The sequence below is a fragment of the Drosophila simulans genome, chromosome 3L (genome assembly GCF_016746395.2).
Source record: "Drosophila simulans strain w501 chromosome 3L, Prin_Dsim_3.1, whole genome shotgun sequence".
Lineage (NCBI taxonomy): Eukaryota > Metazoa > Arthropoda > Insecta > Diptera > Drosophilidae > Drosophila > Drosophila simulans.
In genome coordinates, this window is record NC_052522.2 from 5,493,541 (window position 1) to 5,513,378 (window position 19,838).

The 19,838-nt window shown below is 40.5% G+C and overlaps 3 protein-coding genes across 3 annotated transcripts; 1 reads left to right on the forward strand and 2 right to left on the reverse strand.

Annotated features, from left to right (window-relative positions):
* Nucleotides 1-8: 8 nt before the first annotated feature.
* LOC6736896 (transmembrane 9 superfamily member 3) lies at nucleotides 9-2,900 on the reverse strand. The gene is made up of 4 exons (XM_016170136.3): nucleotides 2,593-2,900; nucleotides 1,978-2,535; nucleotides 927-1,891; nucleotides 9-870 (listed from the first exon to the last, which is right to left on the reverse strand). The coding sequence occupies exons 1-4, from the start codon at nucleotides 2,701-2,703 to the stop codon at nucleotides 726-728; spliced, it is 1,779 nt and encodes a 592-aa protein (XP_016030542.1). The 5' UTR covers nucleotides 2,704-2,900; the 3' UTR covers nucleotides 9-725.
* Nucleotides 2,901-3,747: 847 nt separating this feature from the next.
* On the forward strand, nucleotides 3,748-6,364 carry LOC6736897 (probable G-protein coupled receptor Mth-like 2). Its single transcript, XM_002083714.4, has 7 exons — nucleotides 3,748-4,355; nucleotides 4,418-4,571; nucleotides 4,636-4,812; nucleotides 4,873-5,124; nucleotides 5,189-5,360; nucleotides 5,427-5,621; nucleotides 5,678-6,364. The coding sequence occupies exons 1-7, from the start codon at nucleotides 3,861-3,863 to the stop codon at nucleotides 5,757-5,759; spliced, it is 1,527 nt and encodes a 508-aa protein (XP_002083750.1). The 5' UTR covers nucleotides 3,748-3,860; the 3' UTR covers nucleotides 5,760-6,364.
* LOC6736898 (chromatin modification-related protein MEAF6) lies at nucleotides 6,351-7,505 on the reverse strand. Its single transcript, XM_002083715.4, has 4 exons — nucleotides 7,265-7,505; nucleotides 6,984-7,197; nucleotides 6,708-6,839; nucleotides 6,351-6,638 (listed from the first exon to the last, which is right to left on the reverse strand). The coding sequence occupies exons 1-4, from the start codon at nucleotides 7,409-7,411 to the stop codon at nucleotides 6,454-6,456; spliced, it is 678 nt and encodes a 225-aa protein (XP_002083751.1). The 5' UTR covers nucleotides 7,412-7,505; the 3' UTR covers nucleotides 6,351-6,453.
* Nucleotides 7,506-19,838: the final 12,333 nt, after the last annotated feature.

The window sequence follows — 19,838 nt, forward strand, 5'->3', positions numbered from 1 at the left end:
ACATTTTGTTTGGTTTTATATATTGAATTTATTATTAGATTATCGACTATTGCTAATCAGCACATTTCTTGCATCGTACATAACTTAATTGGCGCAAACAAGTTCAAGTCACATTTTGTTGCAGTTGCATAGATTGATAAGTTTTCTAGGCAAACAATTCAAATAAAATACTCGATGTACACCGTATGCAAGGTAGCATACGTAATAAAAAAGCACATATATGACATAAAAGTTATCTTCGGAAATATATCAAATATTTTGTGTAAGCAAGCTTCTTAGTAATTTAAGTAAGCAGAGAAATGTTACTTTATGGAACAGTAGAGATTCCAAAACAAAAATTAGTGTATAGGATTAATAATTGACTCTTAAATCTACCAAAACGTAAATGCAACAGAAAGAGCTTTTAATGCACTGATTTAATGATTTCCTACATTTTCTCATTTGAAACGTCTAGTCTTATAATTCCGAAGTAAACCTTTTAGGTGATATATGTAGTTTGCGTATACATCGTTAAACTGAATCTGTTATCTTTGGTGCGAATATATTGGACTGGCATTCATTTTCACACCAACATGAGAAGTGGGTAACCCAAAAAGAGACGAAAAGAGGAGAGCCAACTGGAGCAAAAGTAGTAAAACAGAACTCAAACTCTACTCAATAAATACAATTGCTAATCAATTAGGATGATATACAGATCTGGGGGCGGGTTTGCAGTCGCAGGGCTCTTAGTCTATTTTCACATTGGAATAGATTTTGCGCACGAAGAGATTCGTGCCCACATAGCCGACGGTGCCGCAGATAATGCCCAATGCGCCGCTGAAGAGTGCCATGTAGCCAAAGTAGAAGGCCGTTTGGAACAGACCGAACATTCTGTAAAGTAATGAATTATAAATATACGTATAAAATACTAGTAACAAGCATCTTACTTGGTTTTAAAGAAGAAGTAATAGAAGGAATAGGCGTACACGTAAATCGACGTGGAGCCCGCAGCCATGAAACTCGTCCACTGCCATCGGTAATCCTCGGCATTTAGCAGGAAGTAGGTGCACACAATGGTGACGCACACGGTGACCACAGTCAGTATGCTGAACACCAGCAACATGAAGCCATAGACGTAGTAGATCTTGTACGCCCAGAAGGAGGTGAAGATGAAGTACATCTCAATGAAGATGGACCCGAAGGGCAGGACGCCGCCAAGAAGCACAATGATCAGCGGCTCCATGTACCACTTTTTTTCGGGAATGGGTCGCGGCACAGCGTTGACGCGGCATGGAAAGTCCGGCTGGCCGTCCAGATTGCGACCCACGACAGTGCCCACCAGAGTCAAGGGCAGGATGACAAACAGGCAGATGCAGGTGACCGCCACCATGGTACCGAAGGGGATGGCTCTCGACGCGTGATATCCAATGGCAATGAAGTTGATCAGGAAAGCCGTGCCGCACACGGCCACTGGAACTGTAAAAGCGGACACCAGCATCTGCCGGATCCACATGCGTCCACCCAGGCGGGCATAGAGCGATCCTCCAAAGTATCCATTGATTGGCGAGGTGGCGGCATACACAAATATAGCCGTGGACAGCATTGAGCCGCGTTCCGTGTATAATTCACCAACTATGGCGAACATGATCACACAGAATACAACCGAAATCAGTTGGTATCCAGCGCCCACCAAGGCCGAGAAGAGCAGCGTGTTGGGCGGAGAACGGAAGACATCGCCATGCACCTGCTTCCAGCCGTATTCATCCCCAAGATCACGCTCCATGTCGTCGATCTCCTCGTCCTTACTGTACCGGGCATAATCCTTGCGCAGAGTTCGCATCAGAATCATGGACACCAGGCCCACCAGGAAGATTACCATCATGAAGCTATTGAAGATGCTGAACCAGTGGATCTAGAAAAGATGATGTCATCAAACACTGATCTTTTCCTCTTGCTATTTATATAGAATAGCAAATAGCTCTTTTTAACTATACGCACCCTGTGCTGGAAGAAGTTGGGATCCAGGTACTTGTCGAATCGGTTCTTGAACTCCACCTTGCTGGGCTTCCAGTTGACCTCGTATGAGAAGTTGATTTGGGAGCCCGGCTTGAGTTCCTCGCGGCCCTCGGTGGTCAGGGTGATGTCCACGATTTGCTGGCCATTGTAGCCAATGTCGAACTTCTTGTGCGTGAAGATATAGTACTTGCCATCGCGCTCGTCGCGCTCACCGACTTTTCCCCAAATGGGCAGGCCATCGATGTACATCTGGTACCAGTACTCGTTCTTCACGGCATAGGTGAATGCCTTGGCGCTCTCCTCCTGCAAGGTGACCATGCAGATGACCGATTTGGGGGCGTCGCTCTTGAACTCCATCTCGTAGCCACTGAACTCCAGCTCCACTCCTTGCAGCGCCTCGCTCAACGTCTCGTGATAGTGAGATATCGAGGACTTCTGGCCACTGCAAAATGGGAGGGAGAAGTACGCGTACGTCTCCTGCCGATTGTGGTACGGGCCCACCGTGTTCATCCACAGCACCACCTCCTCCCGGTCATTGTACTGCGTGGCAAAGTGGATCATGTAGTCGATGCTCGAGGGATGTGGCACTGGACTTACCTTGTGGTTGTGCTCATCCGCCTGGGAGAGCGACACGTAGCAGCTGGCGATCAGCAGACATAAACAAATTGCACGGGACGGCACCGTGGTTTGCGTGGCGCTGCTGCCCATTGTGGCTTGTGCAGGTGGTGACCTCGATTGCGCGTCTTCCTGGTGACCTCGCTCTGCCCGCCGGATTCGGTTGCCCTCGCTGGGATTGCGTTTTCAAACAGTTTTGTGGCAAACACTCCGATTTGCCGACAGCAGAAATATTTTAGGGTTGTATCTTAGAGGTGGAGAAACATCGATGCCAACATCGAAGTCATCGATGTTTTCGAAAAATAAAAAACCTCGATGTTTTCGAGGGATCATCAATGTTTACCCATCTCTACTGCGCATTGGAACAAAAAAGCGTATAAATTTTAAGTATAAATTAATTTTCCATATTTTCTAATACAATTATTAACGGCATATTCCATATTTATTGTGACTTGCTGGTGGTGTTGGCTGGCGTCGTGGAAGACTTGAATAAATATCTGAAATGTACGTTTTTTAAAAAAGATCAATTTTTTGTTTATACTTAAAACACCGATGCTTTTTGCCAAAAACATCGATGTTCGCCAATATCAATGTTTTTCCACCTCTAATGCCAACGAAAACGTGACTGGGAACGTATCGATGGGAAAAACGTTACAAAAATACTAACTATTGCATAGCGGTATCGCCGTGGCGGGCTATTTGAATGTATCTCACTGATAGATTTTAGGGAACCTATACTCAGTACCAAATACTTGGTAGTCCATTTATATTTTATTTTAAGCTACAGAACACAGATAAGCTGCATTACTTTTAAAAAGTTAAAAATTGTATTGTTTAATTGATTATTATTTTTATTTATATACATCAGCTTCTGTAATGCTATAGTTAATATGTTTAAAAGAATAGTTCAAGCAGTTGCTTGAATAATTACCTATTTACCTAACATTATTTTAATAATTCTGTTCTATAGCATCCTTCTAATGTGGTGTTATCATACTTCGGTTTTGAGTTGAGTAGGAGTAGGAAAAAAGACGGCTCAGAAATGAGTAACGAATTGGGAATGTCTGATAAGCCGTTTTTATCAGAAAAATAATTTGTTCATTGCCGTTCAGTTATTCCTGTTAGTTATTTTGTGCCAATTATAAATTAGCAACCGCAAAGGGAAGTCGCTGGCATTTTGTAGTACATTTTTATTAAATTAATTAATATTTAAAGAACGTCCAGCCAACTATAGGCTAGCTAGTTGGAAAATGTTACTTTTCGGATCGGTCCTTATATATCTCTTGCTGAATCTGCAATCTGTGAGTGCTGAGATTGCCGACTGCAGTTTCTTTGATACCGTAGATATCTCGGAGGGCCAGAGGCTCTCGAATGGATCATACCTCTACGAGGGATTACTCATTCCCGCCCATTTGACGGCTACGTATGAATTCAAGCTTCTGGCGAACGGAGATAAGGAGCAGGTGCCAAGTCACGTGAGAGGATGTGTTTGCAAGCTGAGGACGTGCGTCAGGTTTTGCTGCCCACATGACCACATAATGGATGAGGGCGGATGCTACGCCAACATGACGACGGAGGAGGCCGCATTACTGGACCCAATCCTAAATGTAACTCTGGACGACGGATCAGTGGTGCAAAGGCACTTTAAGAAGGAGCTCATGGTGCAGTGGGATCTGCCAATGCCCTGCGATGATATGTTTTACCTAGACAACAGGGATAAAACCGATGAGTTCACCTTGTTCGAGGTATGGCTGCTCGAAAAATAAGCTTTTTGGGCAGGATTTATTTATGCTTTTGCTTTCTGCAGAATGGAAGATTTCTGCGCCACTACGATCAAGTGTATTTGGACAAGTCGGAGTACTGTCTACAGCACCGCACATTCGGCGAAGGTAACAACAAATCCATTCGCATTGCACCCCACAACTGCTTGAAAATGCCATCCAGAACGGGACAAACCGTTGGTAATATGATACCTTGCATGGTTGCATGGTAGCTCCCACTTCTACATCTTCCCTGTATCCACAGTGATGATCACATCGTTGATATGCTTGGTTCTAACCATCGCCGTGTACCTGTGCGTAAGGAAGCTAATGAATTTGGAGGGCAAGTGTTTCATCTGCTACTTGGTGTGCCTGTTCTTCGGATACCTGTTCCTACTCCTTGATCTGTGGCAGTTATCGTTCGATTTCTGTCAAATAGCCGGTTAGCTTAGAGGGGATGCATTTCAACACAACTTGACAAACCATTGACCATTCCCGACAGGTTTCCTGGGATACTTTTTCGTCATGGCTGCGTTCTTTTGGCTATCTATCACCAGCCGGCACTTCTGGAAATGTCTCACCAATGTCTGTGCCTCGATGAGCATTCGGTCAGATCGTGCGTTCCTGCGATACAGCTGCTACGCCTGGGGAATGCCTTTGGCCTTGACCGGAGTCACCTATCTGGCTGATAATGTTGTGAACGACGAGGAGTGGCGACCTCGCGTGGGCGGCGAAGAACATTGCTGGATCTATAGTGGGTTCTGTTTTGTATCCGACTTGTGGGACCTGCAAACCAATTTTTTTCTTTCCACCCTCAGCTAAAAGCTGGTCTGCAATGCTGTACTTCTATGGCCCGATGGTGCTCCTGATTCTCTTCAACATAACTATGTTTGTTCTGACGGCTAAACACGTAATAGATTCCAAGAGGACTATGCGGAAGTTGGCTCGCCAGGAAGGCAGAATACAGAAGCTGAATTCGGACAAACAGAAGTATGTTAACTATAATACAATAGTTGAAAATTCCAGTTTGAGATTAATATTATCAATTCGTTACAGTTACACACTATTTCTGCTGCTCTTCACTGCGATGGGGATGTCGTGGAGCTTTGAAATATTCTCCTACTTGGTGCAACGCGACAACCTGTGGGTCAATGTCTTTCTGGTAGCTGACTACTTCAACTGGTCGCAAGGCATCATTATATTTATGCTATTTATTCTGAGGCGCAAAATTCTTGTACTGTTCAAGCAACAGTAAGTCTTCTAGTCTATAGTTCGAGTAACCAGTTCCCTAAAATTACCCTTTTCAGAATATTTCCCAAACAGAGGATCTTTAGTATGAGATCAACTGAAACTCAAAGTACGCTTGCTGACTCCATCTCTCACCATTAAACAAAAAGGCAATTTAATATGACATAGTATTCTTTTCTCTTCAAATTAATCAATTTGCTAGTAAAGTATAAAATTTTTTCTCCTAAATCATGTAACATATCTTCAATCACAAAATGTATGAATATATTTTTTATATGACGTACATCCGGACTCGAATAGTTTTGCCGTCACTTCTTAATGATAAATAATCATTATACATCCGTTACTCTTTAGTAAAAAGAAATACTAAATTCTTTGAAGAGTATGTAACAGATAAAAATATGCTCTTTGGATATATATGCACGAGTATATGCCAGCTCAGACCTCTGATTATAGCCATATCCGTCTGTAAGTCGAGATCTATACTATAAGTGCTAGAACAATAAGCATATACATTACCATTAACTGGGTAAAGGCTGGGGAAAGGTTACATATATGCTAGTCGGGAAAATCGACTATAGTGTATCACAATATATTTTACTCATCATTTCCTAATCAATCTATATTAAAAGTTAACTTTAAGCAAAGGAGAAACCTTGTATGCTTATAAAAAAAAATTAATCAAAACTATGACTCAAGGCTGAAAGTAGTTGCATTTGTATGGAAATAAAAAAGTTGTAAATCTACATTCGCTTTATTTCTTGTACAAATTTTAATTTAAAAACTTTGAAGGTAAATAGTGCTTTATCAGATGCGGATTACACGGTAGCAGTTATCATCGATGTCGAATCTTCTTGTTTATGTGACCGCTTTTCTTCGCCGTCGAACTCGAGTTCGTGGACAGTTTGCTCTTTGTATTCGAAGTGGGTGTGCCGAGGAGATCCTTGTTACCTCCACTGTTCGTAGACCCAGCCACCATTCCGCTCACTACGCTGCCTTCATTGCGATGCGAGGGTGAATCTGTAAATAAAAGGTGTGTAATTAAGAATATATTCTTTTCTTGAGAAATCTCCCAAATGTGCTACTTACCCTTTTCGTCTTTCGGTGTGCTCTTGATTGTCGTGGTTCCGTCGTGGGCCGTTGTGGTGTTCTGATTGATTGAGATCTGATTGTCGCTGGAGTCTTCATTTGTGATGGAATCCGATTCGCTGGCGCGCTCAGCTGAAGCCGAATAAACAAACAATATTTTTAATAAACAAATGCGCATGTATGGCAACTAGAGGGTATCAATTTACACCCTTCTGGGCATAAAGCATAGATACATTACACAAGCAAATGACACAGTATGAAATATCCCCCACTTACGATTGCATATAGCCATGGAGGTAATGCTAGATTTGGAGAACAGACGCTCGGCCTCCTTGAACTTGCGATTCCGCTTGTCGGCCTTGGAGTTGGTGGCCTTGTTGGAGGTCAGGTAGCGCTCCCAGCCGCGGATGATGTTTCCGCACAGCTGCGTGTCCTCTAGGTATGAGCCCTCGAAGGCGTAGATCTGTCGCTCCAGATTGGCCAGTTGTTCCTGTCATTTATGCCACGAAATAATGATAAAGTGCTGCGATTTCGGGTTTGTTTATATTGTGTCTCACCGATGTTTCGGCCTTTTTCTTGATGAGGTCCGCCAACTCGGCGCGTGTGTCCATGGAGCCGCTTTTCGTATTTGAGCTCGTTTTGCCCGACTTCTTTGGCTTGTTCCCGTTCGTTTCGCTGACATTTTTACTCGTTGGCGAGCTCATATTTTCATAAAATGCTCGAATTTTAACAAATTTATATTTTGTTTTGGACAATGTGACCAAATATTGATAAGCAGTAATTACGACTTATCGATTTATGGATATCTGTTCCGACTATCGGTTTAGGACTGAGCTAAAATGTGACTGAAATACATTGCATGCTAGTTCCAGCTTTAATTGCACAGGTGGCGCTGCTTGTATTAATTGAATCTGTCTTTAGCAATTATTTTTAACAAGCTAACTTACAAACTGTTAGTTTGAATGATTAGTTCTTATATTATTCACTATTTTTCGTAGATTCCTTAAATATTAGTTTCTGCACTTAAAATTAAAAATAATTTGATAATAAAACCATTGCAAGATTATTAATACTTCATTTTTTATTCTTGTAAGTGAATAGGACTTCCGAAATCAAATAAGTCCTCAGGAAATAAAACAATTTTCAGGTCAAAAAACTCAGTTACAAAATTTAATGAGCACCTATTTTTGTAAGATTTGTCTTATTAGATCCATACGTTTTTTCACTTTTTCTTAGCTTTTATTCTACAGCGCTGCCCCTTCACCACTTTGCATTTTGAAGCCAGTGTTGCTGCCATTGACCTCTCGTCTTGTTATTTTTATTTATGCGTATACCACAGACAAAAGATTCGGTTCAGCTGTAGCGCCATCATCATCGTCTTTTTGATGGTGATCTTCTAATGATCTCCCCGTGGGTCTTGCATAGTTTGTTGACCCAAGTTCGTTTCAGAGTTTGTTGAACTGCCGAAAAAAAAGTGAAGCTACCGTTCTAGCTCTCTATTTCTTTCCGAACCCTCTTTCTTTCCGTCTGTTTTCTTCGCCTTTCGCTCTCTTGCCGCCTACTCTTTCTCTTTTACTTGGCTCTATTTTGGCAGCCGCTTTTTATGGGCCTTCGTCGTCGCGCCTATTTCACTTTCGTCATACGCGGCGTATGCGTGATTTTATTTCTGCAGCACATCGCCTTTCGCGCTGACCATAGAAAAGCAATATAAAGTGAGGCTGCGGATGAAGACGAACTCGATTAGAAAATGAAATCATAATGCAGTGGCCAGCAAAAGCGAAACGGCAACGACCGTTGCAAGTCGCTGACTAAAGCAAAGTCTGCCATTCCGTCGTGTTCCACTAACACAATCGACTTAGTGACTAGGTGACTAACTGACTCAGTGGCTAAGTGACCGACTGACTGACAGACTGCAGTCTATTCAATGTATGTCAAACATTGGCGCGCGCTTATTCGCGAAACAACAAAAAGTGCAGCAAAAAAAACTTTCATTTTATTTAAACAAACACACAAGGCGCGGCCTGGACTTAGACTTGGAAAAACTTATTTATATTTGGTTTTAAGCAAACATCTGCCAACTGAAAACTCTGACGCTCGATCGTCTTAAGCCACCTTCTTCTGGTTTACACTGGGAAAAATATATAGAAGTTTATTGTGGATGTCAATAAAGATATCTATGTTCCTTTCTTCCTAATGTACTTGTAACTTCTTCGACACATTTTTATTATATATAATTTTATATATTTTTGTTTACTGCAACTGTTTTTGGTCAGTGCTGCCATTGGATGGCAGCTTACTATAATTTTTATGATGAATTGCTTGGCCGCGTGTGAAATCTGCAGCAGTCGCAGCATTGGCCGGTGGAAAAGTGGAAAACTGCCAGAAAAGTGGAACACAGCTAAAGAAGCAGCAGTGCTGCAAGTGCAACAACTGCAGCAGCAGCAGCAACGCAAACACTCTCGACTAATTAGCTGCGTTTTAGAAATTCAGGCGGCAATGAAAACAAAATCGAGTTCAATGCTTGCAACGATGACGTTGTTGTTGCACTGCGAGCCGTGTGTTTTCGACTTTTCCGAGAATTTCACATATAGCATACATAGACCGAGCCGGCGCTTTCCCAACGCCAAGCGAGTGAAAATGAGTCTGCTTCATTTTGGGCAGATAGGGAAAACTGCAAGATGAAACGTTTAGCAAGACCAATATCTTCAAGTTGCATTTTAACTAAAGTTTCAATTGAACTTAAGAACAAGATGTTCCCATTACACTAATTCTGAATGTGTTTAGTTGGGGGATCAAGAAGGATGTGCTTGCTATTGATGATAAAGTAAGTAAACAGTTGTTGAAAAGAAAACATTTTGAAAACATTATATATATAGAAAACGAAAATGAACTTTTTCGTGAAACAAAAACACCAAAAGCAATTGACAACTGGTGAAGTGTTAATAAGCCATAAGAATGGGAAATACTATTCTTTTTTCTTAATTTTTGTTTTACTATAAATTATATATTTATTAACATATTATCCCAAAGGGTTACCCTTGTAGGCCAATCGGTGGCATTACACAGTGGTTCCCATTGTATGGGGAAAGCGGCCAAAAATACTTCTAGTTGAGGTAGACAATTGACCAGTACGGGGTCAGTACGGGGTCGAGTATATATATCCAGGGCGACCTTAGCGAAAGTTGTATGCTATTCATATAGCTTCTATAGGGACAATCAGTCGAAAATCATGATTTTGTTTGAAAAATCACTTAGTTGCAAACAATATTGGATGAAAATTTTTCATTTATTTAATAATAAATATCAATTTAATTGATATTTTGCTGTCTCTTTCGGTGCTATTCTTGAAGCGGACAGTTAGAGCAAAACAAAAACATGAATAAATTTTAATAGCTAGACCAATTATGAGAAAGTAATGATACATTTAAAGTCAAAATTTGGACTTTGATTTGTTTTATTTTTGGCCTATGGGGGGAACCACTGTGCATTGGTGACATCATAGCGGAGATAACAGAAATGCACTTGCTATGCAACCACACACATGCAATGCACATGCAAATGCAGAGCTTTCTAAGCTTGCTCTCTTTCCTCAAATTCTCTCTGGCGCTCTGTGTGCAAAGCTCTAGTTGCAATGTGCAAAATGCCGGAAGAAACTTGATCTTGATTATTTTCTACGTGCGAGCGAGCGAGAGAGCAGGTGCGCAAAAAGTTCAAGTTGAATGTCGCGGCCATTGTGGCGCTCTCTCGCTTGCTCGCTTCGGTTATGTATGTGTGTGTGTGCGTTTTAGTGGGGCGTCACAATTTGCACACGTAGTGCTTTTGTTGTTGCTCTTTTGTGTGTGGGCACGAATGCATTTCAGATTTTTGATTTGTTCTAAGCGATTTCAAAGCTTTTTCTAGTCGTTGCACTTTTCGCATGATACATAACATGCAATGAATAGAATACACCTCTTGTGTGAGTTCCTGACATTATGGTTTTGCTTTTTGTGACCGTATTTGTTGACTAAACTACAAGCCAGCCATTTTTTGTTATTCTCTTAAAATGATGGCTAGTTTTTTAAACTTTCTTTGTCTTGTTGGTCCTGTGTATCAACTGCATCAAACAAGTTTAAATATCGTCTTATGCATTTAGAAAGAACTCATATATGAATAGTCTTGCATTAATATTCAATAATTTATAAAATATTTTCATTCAAATGGATAACCATTCTTCCTCTGTGCATCTATGTATGATGTTTACCTCTTCAGCCTTTGAATGGTTCTAATAACTTCCTTCAAAATTGTTTAATGGCCACTTGAGTTTCTGTTTGTATTTCGCACCTTTTGGGTATTGCCCTTGTCAAACTATTATTTTTTTACCCCACTCTTTGGCTCACCGAACCCTTTTAGCTGTTGACCAACAAATAACGCACAAACGCAAACGTTTCGACAAAAAAAAAAACAAAAACCGAAAAATGTGCAATCAAAGTTAGGTAAGAGAACTGACCTTTAACAATGCTGCACAGATCGACGACATCGTCATCGTCTCCAGCATCGTATCCCCCCTCTCTCTCTCTTTCTCTACCCAAAACACATTCACCCAAAAACGTCGCTGCTGACAAACAACAAACATTCCTTTTTCAAGAGACAACACTGCAAGGCACACACCAAAAACATTTTCAAGCTGCGCGCCAATGGCAAATACAACAATGCCAACAAAACAGAAACGAAAGCCCAGCTCAGTAAAAAGAGCAAAGCAGTCTAAGGACAGTCAAGACCAAAAGTATAAACTTAAATTTTTTGTACGTAATTAAGCTAGATATAGAGTTATTGATATTCGTGTCTAAAAGAAAAACTTTGATTTTTAGTAGTGGCTACAATTACAATATCTTTCGAACTTGTAATTTAAAATAATCTAATAACTCCTATTATCTTAACCGCAACTGTGCGTTGGCCTCCAAGAGGCTGAGAATCAGTTAACAGAGAGCCAGACGGCTAAGAGAGAGTAGGCGGGGGAGAAAGAGAAAGAGACGGGGCGAATGGAGTGCACGAGGCGAATGAACTTTCGTGGCGCTCCGTTTTAATGCTGCCTGCGCGTTGGCATGAAAGTTATGCAACGCAACACACACATACTCGCACACAGAGCCACACAGAGTCTGAGCTCGGCTTTCGGCTTTTTACACGAAGCTGGACGAAGTAAGCTAACTGTTTCGCGGACAGAGGAAGCAGCAAGTGATGAAGAAGGCGACAGAGGAGGAGAGATAGAGAGACGAAAGCAGCGCCGACGAGTCGTTGACTTTGTATAAGTGTGCCAATTTATAAAACAGTTCAAGATTAACGTGGCCTTCAACACCCGTTCAGAAGACAAACGCAACAACTGTGCATAATAAATACAACGAGCGAGTGAAATACATACATATATAGAGCAATATATTAGCGAACCTATAACTTTCTCATCAACTAAATTAATGGGATCAATGCTTCAAAGTACCCATAAGAAAACGTTGATGTTTTTACTTTTAATAAATACAGCAAAAGTCATTTAAAGCAATTATCCTCTTTAGGTTATTCTTAGTAAAGCATGTATGTATAGGTTATTTTCTTAACGAAATCTATAATGATTACAAAAGTAGGTCTGATTAAGACACCATGCAAATATTACATTTTAAGAAATGAAGTGCGATGTTAAATATTCATCTGGGCATCTCAAAATATAATGGATAGATAGTACAGAATAATACCTTTCAAGTTCAAACTTATATTTGGCCATTGCGATTATCTTCTTGTGAGAATGTTTTCCCCTGCGGCCCTAAATCATTTCCTTCTGTGGCCCTGTACCTTTTGGCTTTTTCCCTAGCCGCTTTTGGCCCTGACAGAACATCACGAATTTGCCACGTTTTGTTGCTGTTCTTTGCTTGCAGCATTGCAATTGAGCATGCAGCAAACATTACTGTACATTCACCCACTTTTCAAAGTTCAAACACAGACACTCGAACACACACACACACACATTAGCGGAGAAAGAGAAGAGTTGAGAGAAGAGAGTTGCGCATGCGCAGCGCAAAATCCGATGGTCTATTGGTATTGGTGGTGCTGCAGTTGCAGTTGCAGTCGTTGCAGCAAGAAAGAAGCGAAAAAAACTGCTTTCTCTTGCAGTCCAAAATCAAATTCGCTAAACTTTATGGCAAACTTCTAACGCAAAGAGCAAGCAAAAGAAGTTGCTGCTAGAAATTCAGGAGAATGTTTTCTACATTTCTAACATTTTCGGTATCTGCAAAACTCCAATACATGTATAAAACTATAAAGACACACTAAGTAATTTATTATAATTATAATTATAATTAAGTAATTTCATTAATATAAACCAAAGGTTCAAGAATCAGCTCCTCGAATTTCCTAGAATCTTGTATTATATGCTAACAAAATACGTTTTTAAACAGTATAGAATGTTATGAAATAATTGAAGATTTTAAGCGAACCTTTGAATATTTTTACGATTATTTTAGAGCTAAAGCCAGTTAAAATAATAAAATGAATGAATCTCGAATTTCAAAAATTGAATTACCACCAAAAGTAAACTTCGTTTTCCGTGTCGCAGCTCAAGGCAAATAGAATCCGTATTCCAGCCGCGTTAAGAGAAAAAAGTGGAAAATTGCATTGCTCCCATGCAAGTGGGTATGTGTGTGCTTGTGTCTGTGTGCAAAATGTACGGTTATAATGCACTTCGCTGCAGCATTTCACTTAGCGATCGGTTCTCTGGCTTTGCTAGCCGTTCGTTCTGGCTTTTCTCGTTGTTGCAGCTTGCTTTCATGGCTGCCTTTGCTTTGTGGCAATTGAAGTTGCACACTCTCTGGCGAAAATAAAGAAAAGCCCCGTTAGGCGAGTGTTTATTACGCTCCTGTTACAGCATACAAAGTGGGCAACAATTGACAGACGGCAGTGAGGTTTTCAAAATTGAGGGGAAACCCAAAAGGAAGTCAGGGTGGAAGATGAGCGGAGGAAGGGGAGAAAAGAAAAAAGGTTCGCACAGAAAAAGATGACTGAAATCTAAGCCGTGCAAATTGTTCACAACGGTAAACATCCTTTATTAAAAATAAATCAAAAATGAAAAAGACGTGTAGTATCTGTTTTTATATATCATAGTAATAATAGCTTAAAATTTCATTTTAGGGCAAAGAGCTTATTATATTGTGACAGATTGAAAATTAGTATACTATTTCTATGAGATTTCTTTGGTTTCAAATCGAATTTCATGCTAAAATTCAGCACTCAGATTTCCGCACATGACAACAATTCACATGACCATACCGAACCAATAATAATGTTTCCTTTTCCCATTGTGTAGTAAAAGGTAATTTTCCATATCTGGCCGCTGGCAAAGAAAATTTGCTGACATGGAAACTCAAACTTGAACAATTTCACGTTCTGCGGAAATTTTAGCATTGCCCAAAAGCGCCAATGGCCAAAACATTCTTCGGAAACTTGGCCTCTTCCCGCCGATTCGATCGGTTCCTGTACTCTATAATTTTATTGCTGGCTGGCGTAAAAGTCGAAGTAGAAAAGTAGAATTGGCTGAGGCAGAGTGGGCATAATTTCAGTTATTTGCAAGCTGCAAGTTCCTCGGCCTCTCATGCGCATGGGCAAAGAACTTCCGGGCCGAGAACAAAAAACGAAAAATAGAAAAAATGGCAACAGCAATGAGAGGCAATGGCCAACTAACGCCAACAGCACCAACAATAACAACAAGTACAATGGCAACCGATAGCTGCAACAACTGCATCTGAGTGCAAAATTAGGTCACTGGGAATTCTTTTTGTGCAACATTTTGCTGCCGTTGTTTTTGTGGTTAGAACGTTTTCTTCCTAACGTTTTTGCTGTTTTATTTTTCCCTCGCTGCTGTTGCTGTTTTGGGAAGCGTTCCCAGCTGCATTCTGTACTGAGTGTGATTATGGCCAAGAAATATCTTTTGCTTGCCAATTTTCAATTAGTTGCAATTTTTTGTTGCCGTTTTTCTTTTCCTGTGGTTAACAAAATGCATTTTTGACATCAATTGCGGTCGTTGGAAGGTTATTTTGGTGAGGATGAAGATGAGCGATTCTCGGGAGATAGTAGTGATATGTGGGTTGTGGTTGGCGTTAGATAAATCTAGGAGGGTTTGATTGAGACTCTTAAATTAAGGTTATTGTTGCGAACTAATGAGAGGTCAAATAAATTTATTCCATAAATAAAGAATTTGCTATAGCAAATACAAAAAAAATTTCTGGATTTAATGAAATGATTATAGATTGGAATAATCAGATAATAACAAATTAAGATCCCATTTTTATGGCATAAATGATTCCATGTGTGTTTTTCTGTTTTTAACACATTAAAAATCTTGCCATTTAATTTTCTTAACACAACTTTTAAGACCGTCACTTTACGTTCTCCCCGACGCTCTCACCAAATTTGGACAGCTCAAAACATAATCTAAAGTATAAATAGCTCATTAGGTGTAATGTATTTCATAATTGCATTTCGGAGATTGCTTTCATCAGTGCGCCTAGGTGAATGTTTCCCCAAGAACTTTTGGTGCTGGAAAACTTTTCCGATGTTTGCCTAAAAGTTGTTACTGGCTTTTTTTTCGCTTTGCGCCTTTCCCTCGATAATTTTCTTGGAAAATGCTTCTTGGCGACCGGTTTGCATCTTTGGGCAGCAAAAAGAATCGCGAAGCTACCGCGGAGTACTGTTATATTCTGCTGCATCTGTCTCTCTGCCTCTCTTTCTGCCACCGCCTTTCTCCCTCTCTCTTTAAAGTGCATCTGTATGCAAGTCTCCTTTCGCTGTGCTTTTTGCACACATTTTTCAAATGTAAGTTACTTGCGGTCATTGGCTTTAACTGCTTCTGCTTCTGCTTCCTCCGCTGACTTGGACTTCAGCTTCTTTTTCTTCGAGTACAACTGCATTCGCGGCCGACTGCTTCAACTTTTTTATGCTGCATTTCCCACTGCCGCGTCTTCGGCTTGCATTTTCGCAAATTTCTTTCTATTCTGAGCTGGTTTGTTGTTTGGTCAAAATTTACGTTAAAACTACTATACTATAACTATTACTATAATATAACAATAGTTATTTGCTCTCAATTGTAATCAAATTACTTAGGCGACAAACTTGGCATATGCTGCAGCTAACTTCAAAAATTATTTAATAATCATTTGTCTTCTATTTTTTTATATGAGTGAAAATATAAAGGTAAAAGTTGAGCCCAATGTATTTTTGGAATACTTGACTTAAATTTAAATAACCCTAAATGGTAACATACATATTTACTTTGATTTTGTTTGCTATCGATTACCTTTAATTTTCCGCTCGAATCGCAGGCAAAATCGAAAGACTTAGGCAACGAACTTGGCCGAACTGGCGGCAGAAGAAGACAGGAAGAAGAAGAGCCGCAGACGCGAACTCGTCGAGCGAAGGCGCACGAAGCCAGAAGAGTCAGCAGCCAGTTCAACGAACCAGCGCTCGAATCTAGGCTAAACATTCTCGGCTCTGCTGCTGCTGCTGCTTCTTCTTCCACTGCCTCTGCGCTTCCTCCTCTTCTTCTGCTGACGTGCAATGAAAACGAAAAGTACCGTAAGCTAACCGCTACGCATGAAGACGAGGCTTCCAGAACATTGAACGAGGCATTTGATTAGTGAGCACGGCCAGCTTGGTTAGAAATATCATCGAAGGGGGTGGATCTAGACTTGGCCCGAACAGAACGTGACGTTCTATTTGTCTGCTAATCAAATGAAGGCAAAGCGCGACTCAAACGGAAGTTGCAAGCGCCTTTATTAGTTTTTAATGGGAAAGTTATCAAAGCCATAGAACCAGTGAGGTGGGTGTGTATGGAAATGAAATATATAGAATGGTGAGACCACTAAGAAAAAAGTTGAAGTAAACACAAAAATATTAAATTTAAACTTTTTTAATAAATAATATTATTTTGCATTCTACATATTAATTATATTAAAAAAATAAACATTAATAATAATTGATGATACATTTTTGCCGTGCACATACCTATGTGCCTATGTACATAATCCATGTAGAACTCTTTGGTGGGAGATGCCTTTCGCATTGGCCGACTGACAACTTGGCTCATTGACTTGGCCTGTCAATTGTTTGTCGTCGAAGTCTTTCGTTTGCTGTCGTCGTTGTCGACGTCTCCAGAACTGCGAAAGCAAAACAAATTGGTGAAAGTTGTTGGCCATCGTCGCCCGCTTTGTTTTGCGATATATTCGCGTTCTTATTCGCAACAACAGCAAACGGCAAACGTTGGAAAGAAAGAAGGTTCTCTTCGAACCATTCTTTTCGTTCGTGTTACAAAAACGGTCGTTGAACCTGCTGATGGAGACTTGAAAACTCCAACTCTCGAGCGGTGCCGGAGCTGCGGTTCTTCGCCTTTTGTTCATCTGTAATAATTTGGCGTGTAAACAGCCAACGGAGGCCTCATGAAGTCAACGACTTCTGTGCTGATCAGCAACTTCATCATCGCCTTTTGCGATAACACAGCGACTGAGTCATTTTGAGAGTTTCTTTTCATTGGAATCGGAATCGGGGAATATCGCGCATATGGAATTGGGCTAACGGCTTGACTCAGACTTGCAGCCAACTAACCGAAAGTGTACTGGCCAAAAAAATAAGTCACAAACAAACCGGCAAACAAGAAACCCCCTTCTTCTTCGCTCGACATGTTAATTCTGACCATGGCATTAACAACTGTAACCACCATAACAACATCCATGTAAACAAGATCTCTGACTCATTTGTTTTGTTCCGTTTTGATTAGGGCCAAATGTGAGTGAACTGCAGGCCGTTCAGAAGAAAACTTGATAGATTTCGTAAACATTCTGGGGAATTCTTTCGATGGGTAGGGGAATTTCCCCAGTTAAGTGGGCCACAACTATTCTATTATGGCTATTTTATGCCGTTTGGAGTACGCTAGTATATTTTTAATGACTTCGAGGATGTTTGGTGTTAAAGTTTGCCTTGCGGGTACACACAAAAATCAATTGGTATCCTGTGTCTTCGAGATATGTGGTCTTAAATCGGTTAAATATTGCTCTAGTCCGTATAGTGCTATATTTGAAGATATTATTGTGGATAAAAAATAAAAGACAGCCGCCTGAGATCCCTCCGAGGAAGAAACAATTATCATGGCTCCCCAAGACCCACAATTGTCTCAACTTGTGGCATTCGCTTAATATTCCTACTTTCCTTTGGACTTCATAGATTATCTCACTATAGTTCCAGCGCAGTTTTGTTCTACTTCAAAACAATCATTCGAAGAATGTGCAAACCACGAAGAATGCCAGCTCTTATCCTCTAAGACATCAAGTTCAACCTGCCGTAGCTGAAGAAAGACTGCGGGAAAGGGACGGGGAGAGGGCGCACATAGAGAGGCACACGAAACGCATTAGAATTCCCAGCGCGTGGTGCATTATCCACAATCATCATCGGATGCATCGGTTGCAATCGTAATAGCATTTTGATGATCTTGCCGCCTTATCAGTTAGCCGAAATCTTTAATGAAACCTGCTGGAGAGGAGCATTCTGCCATTTAATTATTTGTCATCTCTTTTGCTACTCCACTTCTGTGTCCGTGGGTAAGTGAGTGGGTATGTGTGTGAGTGGAGAACCCAAGTTCAACGCACTCGGTTGAACTGCAGAGAAGAGTGAGATGGAGAGATGGAATGGAAAGAGAGGGAACATTTCCGCAAAAATCTAAGTATAAGAATTCTTTCTGCCCAGATACTTTCATTGCCAATCTCCGTGTCTCTCCAGCCATCTCTCTTTTGCTCTCTCCTTCTCTGTCTTTCGCAGCAGCCAACCAGTTTTTCCATTGCAAAAAGAAAGGCTTTCTTTCAGTCTTTCTTCTTTGCATTTTATTTCTTTCTGCTGACTGCAGCCAGCGATTGCAGTTTTTTTCCCGGTCTTTATTGCAATTTGAAAGTATGACCGACTGAGTCGCGTTCTCTGTCTCCCTTTAACAATGCTGCCATCTCGCTTCCCGCTTCTAAGCAGTTGAGTAATTTTGGCTGGATTCTAGCTCCCAACTCCATCTTGAAACCTGGCTTTTGTGTTAAAGTTCATTTGGTTAGATTGCCATTCTTGGTTAGGGGCTGGCTTTGTCTATGGTCTTGTCTTGTCTTTCTTTTGTCTGCTGGTCAATGAACTGCCCAAATAAAAACAGAACTATATACATATACAACTCGAAAGCAAATCAAAAGTTCAGTCCCAGCAAACTTTGTTACGTTCCCGCTTAAATAAAGGAAAAGGCACGAAAGAAAAACACAGAAACAAATTTTTGAACGCACTTTTGCGGTGGGCCGAGGGGCGGGGAAAGTTCTTTGGGGTCTTTGAAAACTCAGCGGCGTATTAATTTTTCTAATTTGTCTAACCGTGAGGCGAATGAACTTTTGTCGGTCTCTATGGGGTTTTAGTTCTCTTAGTATTTAGTCTTTAGTGTTTTTGTATTTTTTTTTTTTGGATGTTTGCCTTTATGTCATGATGATGTTATTTCGTTTTCGTTTCCTCAGCTCAGCTCGAAGCCATAGCTTAGCTTTTTGAACCTATGAAGACATAATCGTTATAGTCGCAGCCAAAGTTCAAAGAACTCTCTGACTTCGTGTGCGAGTCTATTGTGAGAATTCGTGCATAAATTTGGATAACACGCGTACCCAACATAGAGCTGGAATAATGGTTTTGGGGTTGGGGGATCGGTCATTAGATATGGACGTTTTGATTTATGGTAATTTTAAGGCATAGAACGTATCATAAAAATCCTAGGAAATTAGCAAAGATCATATCATTAATCAAAGATCGTTTCGGCAACTTGCGCTGAATTTAATTTGCATTTTTTATCGTTGGAGGGAAATGATCTTTGATTGCTCTGCGAGCAATTTCGATTTTCACCAAGTCGCTAGTTTTACATAAATGGCAATTCCAGTTTTAGTGTCAATGACTATAAATTTTATTCCTCGCATAAAATTATTTGCACCTTTGATATATGATAAATGTATTTAAGTTTGCTTTATTCATTAATGAAGCAATTAAGTATTTAAAGTTTAATCTCAAATATGGGTTAAGGATAACTGGAAGTAAAGACTGAATAGAATAGTAGTTTCTAAGCCA

Bases quoted from the DNA above. Each gene is read 5' to 3' on its own strand.
- LOC6736896 (XM_016170136.3), bottom strand. From the start codon at position 2,703: ATGGGCAGCAGCGCCACGCAAACCACGGTGCCGTCCCGTGCAATTTGT. The intron at 2,536-2,592 runs GTAAGTCCAGTG...TTTGCCACGCAG, and splicing joins CGGATGAGCACAACCACAAG to TACAATGACCGGGAGGAGGT. The intron at 871-926 runs GTAAGATGCTTG...ATTACTTTACAG, and splicing joins TACTTCTTCTTTAAAACCAA to AATGTTCGGTCTGTTCCAAA.
- LOC6736897 (XM_002083714.4), top strand. From the start codon at position 3,861: ATGTTACTTTTCGGATCGGTCCTTATATATCTCTTGCTGAATCTGCAA. The intron at 4,572-4,635 runs GTAATATGATAC...CTGTATCCACAG, and splicing joins CAGAACGGGACAAACCGTTG to TGATGATCACATCGTTGATA. The intron at 5,125-5,188 runs GTGGGTTCTGTT...TTCCACCCTCAG, and splicing joins AGAACATTGCTGGATCTATA to CTAAAAGCTGGTCTGCAATG.
- LOC6736898 (XM_002083715.4), bottom strand. From the start codon at position 7,411: ATGAGCTCGCCAACGAGTAAAAATGTCAGCGAAACGAACGGGAACAAG. The intron at 7,198-7,264 runs GTGAGACACAAT...CATAAATGACAG, and splicing joins AGAAAAAGGCCGAAACATCG to GAACAACTGGCCAATCTGGA. The intron at 6,840-6,983 runs GTAAGTGGGGGA...ATTCGGCTTCAG, and splicing joins CTCCATGGCTATATGCAATC to CTGAGCGCGCCAGCGAATCG.